Source organism: Gavialis gangeticus, unplaced genomic scaffold (genome assembly GCF_001723915.1).
Source record: "Gavialis gangeticus isolate Ggan-Ray unplaced genomic scaffold, GavGan_comp1, whole genome shotgun sequence".
In the NCBI taxonomy this organism is placed as follows: domain Eukaryota; kingdom Metazoa; phylum Chordata; order Crocodylia; family Gavialidae; genus Gavialis; species Gavialis gangeticus.
In genome coordinates this window covers 11,060,323-11,070,294 of record NW_017729007.1, presented here as the reverse complement: position 1 = coordinate 11,070,294, position 9,972 = coordinate 11,060,323, and the positions used below count along the sequence as shown (strand labels likewise).

The window sequence follows — 9,972 nt, the reverse complement described above, 5'->3', positions numbered from 1 at the left end:
GTTCTCAAAGACCTGCGCCAGGGGCTGGGCTATGATGCTCACCAGCTTCTTGAGTACCCTGGTGTAGACTGTCAGGGCCAGCTGACTTGAAGGTATCCAGCCTCTCAAGGTGTTCTTTACGAGGTCAGCATTAATGGAGGCAGGGGATCTCCCTCACCCGGACCGCCCTGTCCCGTAGTAAGCATGAGTGTCCCATGGGACTGATGCAAAGTACCCATTTAATAGGTTGCCTTTTCCCTGGGTGTCAGTTGTCAGTTGTCCCATCTGGTTCAGCAGGGGTCCAATGTTGCCCCTGCTTTTCCTCTGGCTCCCCACATATCTGAAAAAGGACTTTTTATTGTCCTTGATGTTCGAAGCTAGTTGGAGTTCAGTTGCAGCCTTGGCTTTTCTGGTTTGCTCCCTGCAAGACCAGACCAGTGCAGAATAATCCTCCTTGGAGGCGAATCCTATCCTCCATCCTGTATAGGCCTTTCTTTTTAGCCTCAGGTGGTCTGCTAGATCCCTGGAGAGCCAGGGGGGCTGCTGTGCCCTCTTGCTGCCTCTCCTCTGAGATGGAATAGAATTAGCTTGTGCACTGAGGATTGCTCCCTTGAGGAGCAACCACTCCTCCTATGTCTCTGTCCATTCATTTGGAGAAGTAGTGAAGTCATATGTTCCACTTCATTATTTTTCTCATCAGCACTCTCATTCTTTTACCAAGCATGAACAATACAGTGTTGCTACACACAGCCACAGGTGCTCTCCCCTACCCAAAATGATGAATAACTCTGAAGAGTTATTGCCACTGAGTGCAACAAAAGCAGACTTTATACTTGTGCATTATCAACAAAATGGTTTACTAGATTTCAAGATGATAGTGTGACACTGGTGTCAAATGGGTCTATTCCAGACTGAAGAAGCTTTTGGTACTAGTTGTCAGCAACCCCTTGATTCACAGCTTGTTGATGGGTCTTGAAGTAACTTAAGATCCTAATCCCTGAGCCACACATCCATCCACAGAAGTTGCAGGTCTTTCTGCAGGAGGCAGTAGGCTTCAGGCTGGTATTCCTCTCCTTCTTCCTCTGCTCTCTCTTCTCTGCTTTGAAGACAAGATGCTTTACCCTGAAACGGGCTGTTGATTTGTTGAGGTTGTGGCACCACTTGGTTGGCAGCCAGCTGTTCCCAATTCTTGATGTTGGCATCCATTTTCTTTAAGTATACCTTCAATGTGTCCTTAGTGTTTCCTCTGGATTCTGTGATGTCTTGGGCTGTTACTAAGCTGGAAGTAAAGGACTTGTTTTGGGAGTCAAGCGTTCATTTGCACACAGTGTCCGTTCCAGAGAAGCTGGTGCTTGAGGATCACTGACTCACTGCTGGTAACACTGGCTTTAGCAAGGATGCTGGCATTTGCCTGGAGATCTTCCCATTTGCTGTGGAGGAATTTATTGAGGCATCATTGGTGAGACCTCTCCAGGTTCTTCAGATGATGATGATAGGTCACCCATGTTTCACATCTGTAGAGGAGAGCAGGGATGACGACTGCATTATAGACCTAGATTTTGGTGTTTTTCCAGAGATCACAGTGAAGAAAGACATGCCAAAGCACTTTCCCAAAGGAGGGAAATTATGGTAAATCTCCTCTTCAATCTTCACTCTAGGAGAGGTGGCTACCAAGGTAAGGGAAGTGCTTGACTAGCTCCCAGGTCCTGGCGTTGATGGTAATTTGAGTGGGGGGGAAGTCACATTCATGGCCCAGGGCAGGCTGATAGAGCACTTCAATCTTCTTTATGTTGAGAGAGAGGCACAAAGTTTGGTAGGCTTCTCTGAAAAGATCCTGCGCAGCCTGGAGGTTTTCCTCAGTGTGCATAAGGATAGCATGGTCACTGGCATATTGAACAGCAAGGATGGTTGCTTTGAGTAATTCAAAGAATACATGTGTGGAGTCTCAGTACCAGCTCTTTGCCACTCATTTGTAGATTTCACCAGGTAATGCCATCCAGTCCAATTACCTTACAGTTCTTTGTTTCCTTGATGGCATGCCAGACTTTTTCTAGGATACGAGTGTTGGCAAGAGATCTCCTTTCAGGGTGTTGGGGGATGAACTTGATGCTGGTATCTGTCACAGTCAACTCTTGGTTGAGGAGTGCTCTTTCTATCTAGGTTGGATAGATTCATTGCCTTTTAGGAGCATTGAGCCATCCTGTGATAGCAAGAAAGTAGGACTGACCACATGTGGCACAGACATCATGAAGATGCAGGTAAGTGACTTGGAGGATTTTTATTCATTGATCCCACCAGTACATGATTTTTACAGAATGATTTAGTGTTAAGGAAGGAGCTAGTCTGATCACTCCAGAGTTAACATTTTCCTTTATCCTTGGAACAGACTGCACAACGAGCAGCAGGGAAAGCTTTTGCCATTTCTATGTGAAAGCAATTTGCAATATGAAACAGATTGCTTTCCTAATCCAGCACCCAAATTGGTAATAGATTGAGATTGCAGAGGAACTTTAACAAGCAGTGTTTTTAAACAAATCCTCCCTTTTTGTACCCATACCCTGAAATACCCACCCACACTACCACATGGCAAACTGGCAAAATGAGGGAACATATTTATTGAATTACTCTGTTAGCCTCCATATTCTTCCCCTCTCCTGGAAACAAAGTTACTACTGCAGTACCTTGTTGGCCCTCTCGCATCCAGATGCACAGAAGCAACACAGAGCTAGAGCTTTAAAGTGTTAAGCAGTCTTCTTCATTCACTGATCAACTCATTAAATGTACCGGCAGCAAGCCAGTCACATTAGGTTTAGACTCTTATCCATCACCCTTAGATACCAGCTGTGGAATCATTGATAAAAAGGACAAAGGATAAAAGGGATATATTGGATTCCATACTGTTCAGAAACCCCAGAGGTTTGAGATGTAAAATGCTCTCTTAACTTAGTATTCACTAAGTGTTTTATACAATGAAGGGATTCTTTTACTGGTGAGTTCAAAAGTGCCAGAATTGAAATAATTGAGTAGCTTCTCAGCAGCTCCCAAATATCTAAAGTCAATTCATTTTAAGGTGCATAAAGACCATTATACTGTGAATTTCAGATGGCAAAGAAATTTTAAAGCAAGGGAGAATTTGGATAAAAACATTTTGTAGAGGAGAGAGAAAAGGTATTTGCTTGTACTTTTCAGTCTCCCCTTTGTGGTGTTGTAAATCTGTATCTGAATAACAGCTTAGCTTTTCTGTGCAAGTTCCTACTAAAATTCTATATTTTTAACATCACAGCTTTTTGGAATGGAGATTATGATGCTGTATCATTATAACATGATCTTGCCATTAGAGAAACCTGGCATGAAGCATCAGGTGTTCTCAGTACTGCAAGGCCAACAAAGGAAAATCGATTTTAAAACCCATGTCTCTCTGTTGCCTATAAAGGATCAGTTTAACTATTATTATGCATACAAAAATAATGTGTTTTTTTCCATGGCCATATAACTCATCAGTCTCTGATGCTGACTTACAATAACATACACACTAACTTCCCAAAAGGGACATTTTTGACTATATAAACTCTTGAAAGGACTCTAAAAATCCTCTGCCTGAGGATGCAAGGTGATATGCATTATGTCCTAAACCTAAAACTGTTTTATGTGGGTGAACCAGCTCCCAGTGATTTCACTGGGGTTGCCAGGACAGGGCATAACTGGGGCCAAAGATTTTATTGACATTTGCTTCATTATGAACTAAGAGCTGCAAAAATAAACAAACAAGCAATTTATGGCAGGGCCCAATCTTTTTCCTGTAAACTACTTAACACAGTTTTTGTTGCCATAGAAATAAATGAATAAAATAATGAGATGAAAACGCACTGAATATGTCTGTGGTTGTTCATTGCCAAGACAAAGGAAGACTGTAGACTGTATTAGTGATGATCTGGGGTATAGTTTCGAGACCAAATCCCAGTCTTTGGGATGGCACTAAATTCAAATTTTTTTTAAACTTACAGAATTTTAAAGATTTTAACAAATTACAATTTTACATGATAACAATAAGACTCACAGTACTATTTTAAAAGAATTACTTTTCAAAGCAGAACCAAAGGTTGAAAATAGTTTATATGTTAAAGGCATTTTTAAAGATGCTAACATTGACAGTTAATTCAGGAGCTTATAAAGTCATATATAATTAAATGTTTCACCCCAAACTGTAAAACATGAAATGGTAATATTATCTTCAAAGCTACAAAATTTATTATAGTAATAAATCTCAACATACGGTAGTTTCCCTATTGGTAATCCCATATTTCATACTTACCTGTCAGGTTGCTGTCAATCTTGACCCCATCTGTTTTAATGGATAAATCAAGTGGTAGAGTTTCATTTGCACCGTAGGAAAACTAGAAAAATATGATAATATATCTGTATCAGCATGGATAATTTTCTTGTCCTACAATTCTTAATGCAAAGAATGAAGAAAGAAAAATGACCCCAAACATTCCAAATTTATGTTCTATTTGTGTATTCTTGTCCAAATATACTCAGGGAAAATTTTGGTAATAAATCTAATCTACAGCAATCAGAATCTGGTAAGGGTCAAGGAAGAAAAATACCCAAATTGTCAAGGGATCATTAATTTTCACTGATGTGAAATATATTCAGCAATAGGTGTTCAAGGAGCTACAATACTGTATGTAGAGACTTTCAGCAGCTCTGCACCTGATGAGTTCTTTCCCACACAAGGAGGCACATCATTATTATGGACACAGTACACTGCTGCCAGACAATGGGGGCCTCATGTACTCAGTAGTGCAGCCTGCTCCCTCTGACAAAACAAAGAGCTTTGACCCGTACAATGCTACTTGCATTGGAAGATGGTGGCCATAACAAAAGGCCCCAAGCAGTGAAAGACAGAAAACATAAAACACACATACATTAATATAAATGCCATGTTCCAATCATTTGGACATTATTCATCAAAATGCTGCATAGACATCTTTCTTCAAAACTTAGCCAATAAGGTTAGAAAAGCTTATTTACTCAGGCTTTGTTTCAACAGTGTCTATGAGCTTAAATTACAATATAGTATACGGGCTAAAAAAATTTTGTGTTTTTTTGTTTTTTTACAGAAGCTAGGGTGCAATAGTAAAATATCTCAATTTTTCCCATTCTTAGAGATGGACAAATTGAATCAAAGGAAAGTTGCAGGTAGGGGAGAACTCAGAAGTTACTTTCCTTAGCTCCCTATTCAGTCATCTTAACCAGGCTACATAACACTTCTTCTTTCCTCAATCCCTACATAAAATGGTCCAGAGTTCCTATAGGTAATTCCTGTAGGGAACAATTAAATGACTTAATAAGCTGAACCCACAGAGAAATAATGGGAAAAACAACAACATATGATTTTAGGGACAGAAACTGTGGTTAAAAATCATAGTCTTTTGCACTTTAGCCAATGGAGACTCTATGAGATGTTGCCATTATGGTTTAATCTCCCACATGGATCAGCTGACATGACATCTGCACATGTATGCACACTGTGTGTAACTGGCAGTGTTGTAACTGGACAAAATGAACTGAAGACAATTTTAACACACTGACCTTTTGACTCTCAAATGAGAATGTTCCATTAGCTAATTTGTTAACAGAAGCTTCAAATTCAAATCGGTCATTTCCAATCACAAAGGATTTGCCCTATTTAAGAGAAAGAATTCTGAATTGATGGCTTAGAATTTTTACATTATAAACAAGATTAATGAAATGCCAATAAACATCCTAGTGATAAACAGTAGAAGACAACGCAGTGGAGAAAGGTAAGTGCTAAAATTGGTCTTTCCAAACAAATGCCAAAAGAAATATAGCAACAGCACAATCATTTTTTCACTCTGACATTACCTTTCTAACATCTATTCAAGGGTACAAGCATCAGATAAATAAAGCAAGAGTGCATCTAACACTTACTTTCAGCAATAACAAAAAACAAGACGTGCAGATGCACCGGATAACTTCACACATTGAATGTGTTATGAGTGGGAATTCTACCTTCTAGGTTTCATGGAGGATTTTGTCTGCAGGGATCTCAGGAGACAACTTGAACTTGTGAATTCCAAGTGAAGTTTTAGCCACGTTCGGTCAAACTTTTCTTGTTTAAAAACTAGCCAATGTCACTTAAAAACCCTGTCACAAGACCAAAGAACCAGCCCGTCTCTCACTTTGAAGTTGCCTTTCTAGAACCAAGAGGGCCTGAGCAATGACTTGCTCCCCCTTTCAGTCAGGATCCTCACATATAAGTAGGAGACTGCCCTGCATCTTGTAGTTATAGCAGACCTTAGTTTCTCAGCTCCCTAGTCCTGCTGCAAATTCTTTTGCTTTTGGTGCTGTTTTTTGGATAAAGTCTGAAGACAGAGAGATGCCTCACATCTCTTTTATTTGTAGCTGCTGCCTCAGATGCTGGGGTGACAACTAACCCAAAAGTCATGAGTTAATTAAATTAACAGAAGTAGAAAAAAGTAGCAATGATTTTCCCTTCACATAACAAAATAAGGAGAGGACAGTCTTCATCCACCAGAAGATGCACAGAAAGACTAGGATCAAGGAGAAATACTGACTCAAATATGCCAAGAGGCTTGTTATATTGTGGAATGAAAGAGACTTATTTTGTCAATATAAGATCTTGAAAGAAGAGGAAAACAGATTCCTTAGCTCCAGACATACTTCTCCTGAGGCTTTAAAAGTAAAATGAGGCAGGGGACAAGGAGAATTGTCATGATGCCTGACTGCAACACAGACCAAAATATCTTCGGTGCTGATAACAAGATTTATTTACTGTAACCAAGATCAAGGCAAACAAGCTAATAGATGTAAACACTCAAACTGTCAAGACAAAGCATCAAGACTGGTCTGAAATTTACTGTCAAAACCATTTTTTTCCTGGAAAATTGGATCGACAAAATGATTTTACACATATAGAAACTTGCCTTCCATCATTTTTTGACAAGCAAGTTTAAACTATTACTTTGAATTAATCAAAAATGTTCTGCATTGTTAAAACATGTTCTGATAAGGTTAAAACATCAGCCCTGTATTTCAGACAATGTTCAACAGCTAATCCAGGGGTTGTCAATGGTTTTGGGCAGAGTGACAAAAACACCTACTTGGAACCTCAACTTGTAAGATGTTGGTGTGCTGGGGCAGACAGTGCAGGAACCGCGAGGTGCCCAATCCTTGTTGTGGCAGTGCAGCCCCGACCTCTTTCCCGCCATCCGCCCCAAGGCACACGGGCTGGCACCCCTGCTGGGGGTGCCTACCCCTGAACTAATCCAGTCCTCTTCCAAGTTATGGGGGACACAATTGTCGTTCAATTCCATTTTGCTGCTCGATACATAATCCTCCATCTTTTAAAATTCCCTGGAAATTGTCTTTTCTAAGGAACATTGTCTCTATCTTACTTATTTGTCTTTATTTTATATTATAACATACAATGCATTCTTCAAAACTTTTAAATTATGCTGCTGAAGCTGTATCATACCTTCTCATGTGCCTAATGGGACAAACTAGAAAAATGCACATACATGCCAATCGCTATTCTGCTTGACTTAAGGTACCAACTTAGAGATCTCTGGAATTAAAAACTTGAGTCCCTAAATATTTATATCGATTAGCTGAGGGCTATAAAACTCATAACCATCTGTAGACTGGGCACATAAGGAAATACGTTATGCAAAAATAAACTGAAGCTCTGATTGTATATCTAAAAAGAAAAGGAAGACACATCCAGATGGAAGATTCAGAGTGGCGGAAATGACATTGAAATCATGGTGAAAGCCTACAGATTTCTCTTAGAAATCAAAAGTAAGAAAACTGATCAGGCTTCAACCTCTCTTCACTATCTCTCTTGGTTGCTTATTCCAGTAGCAGCTTTTCCACAAAGCGCTATAATAGCTTGGATTTACTTTAACTCCTACTGAATTTTTTCAAAGAAAGAAAGGACAGAAAATACTGAATAGTTTCTTTTCTTTTAGGCAGCCTACAGACCAACTACTTCCTCTTCAACAAAAGCTCTCTCTCAAGGCTCCATTTAGCATGGAGCAATAGTCCAGAAGTTATTAGTGTTTGGTTCAGAGCATTAAAAAACCCACTTTTGTGAAATGATTCATCCATCTCCTTTAGCATTTTAAGAAACTCTCCACTTCTAACTATGAGACAAATGGGCATCAGCTGTAGAAACAAAACTGACCTCGAGTCTTCACCTGCCTTCTGAATGCATTTTACTTATTATAATTTTAGGAAGACCCATTATGATAGCTAAGCCACTGCATTTATTCAGTTAGGTAATGCACTGGTATTTTAAGAGAGGTGCAAAAGAAACCACAATACTACTGCTGGCACTCCAAGTGTAACTATTAACTGGAAGTTTCTTTTTGTTTTGGTGGACCTGTCACCTGCTGCTACTGTAAGACTTCGGCAAGACAGCAGGAAAAACATAAAGGGCTTACAAAAATCCCAACAATCTCAAACCCTACAGTATATTCACTATGTTCAGTAGGCCAAATTCCTTTTTTAATTGTGGTCTGTGATCCAGGTCTATAAAACTAGGACTATATGCTTCTCTTGAGCCAGACTGAGGTTTGTCTAGACATAGAAGATGGAATCTAGTCCATATTTAGTACATGAACTTTTAGTTATTAAAGTTGCTGCTTCAGCCAGCATCACTCAAAGGAGGTAAATAATACTAGCTATCTTTATAAACACTGCTGATTTTTGTATCTTGCCTATTTAGCCACTTATATTTGCATCTATAAGCTTGAGTAAATACAGGTGTTGCATAATTTGTTTCTAAATGCATCTCCTAAAGTACCTTTATTTGTTTTTTAACAGTGAATATACCTTTGGAATAAATGGGTTAGTTCACACCTCTCACACACCGCTGTTTTTGTTTGGTTGCCATATCAGGAAAATGTTTTTGACACTAGCTTAGACTTACTATGTTAAAGACATCTTTCAAATCACAAGGGCTGTACATCTATTCTACCCTCCAATAAAGCTTTCATTCCATAGACTTCTTCACGGGGATCAGCTAACTATGAAGAATTGGTGAGATGCAGCACCACTTCCGTAGGCTAAAGTTGTTCTAATGTGTAGTACTGATATGGTTTTATCAAATGTAATTTGCAGCCAACATAAAAGGAATTGCCTTTGCCTTTTGTTCCTTTTGTATATTTCTTTATACTAAATGTTCACCTGACGAAAAAGACTTTCCATTAGCCCTTACACACGTACTTTTCCCCCCTATTCCATTCTGTAAATGTTGTGTGTTACATCTCATCTTGTTGTATAGAAAATCAATGTTAGCTGAGACCGATTGTCCACTCTACCAGATGCCATATGCATGATAGTGACAAATCCCAGGCATTTCAGAAGAATTGTAAAGCCTGCCAAATCAATCATACCGTCATACATAGATTTTAAACTCCTCTTTATTATATGCTTAGATAGCACCTAACAGTAGGACCCTGGTCCATAGTTGGAGCTTCTGAGATCTACCAAAGTTCCAATAATTACTCAATAACTTGCCACTAGCATGAAGTTTCCTCCTCATTTGTGATGGTTAGTATACCCAAAACAAGTGAATTGTTACATTTAAGGCTTATTTACCAATTTCCATCCTCATCATATATACCAGGGAAAAAGAAAATTTGGGCAATATTCTCATTTGCTAAAGGAAAGTAAATCAATAATTTTTCCCTATTTGAAAATTTTGGGGACTGTAACAAGTAGGTCTGTGCACAGCAGCAAGCATTTGCTTCAGATTCTGCCAATTTAGAGGGACAGTGATTTGATTCTGTGATTTGAATCACTGTCCCAATTTGATTCAGTTGATTTGGATCTGAAGATTTGGCCAGAGACTCAACTGGCAGCAGTCCTCCATCATGTTGGACACAGCTTCCTCCAGCTGATAAGTCTGCTGTGGTGGGTGGATGGGGGAGGGAAGGGGCGTGG

The 9,972-nt window shown here is 39.4% G+C and overlaps 1 protein-coding gene across 3 annotated transcripts in view; it reads right to left on the bottom strand.

Annotated features, from left to right (window-relative positions):
• Positions 1–9,972, bottom strand: part of PLXNB2 (plexin B2) — a 471,827-nt gene that overhangs the window by 96,496 nt on the left and 365,359 nt on the right. For all 3 annotated transcript variants that reach the window (XM_019509291.1, XM_019509293.1, XM_019509292.1), the window contains exons 13-14: positions 5,575–5,667; positions 4,292–4,373 (exon numbers count right to left, since the gene is read on the bottom strand). In XM_019509291.1, the coding sequence (XP_019364836.1) occupies positions 4,292–4,373; positions 5,575–5,667 (175 nt within the window). The remainder of the gene's footprint in view (positions 1–4,291; positions 4,374–5,574; positions 5,668–9,972) is intronic.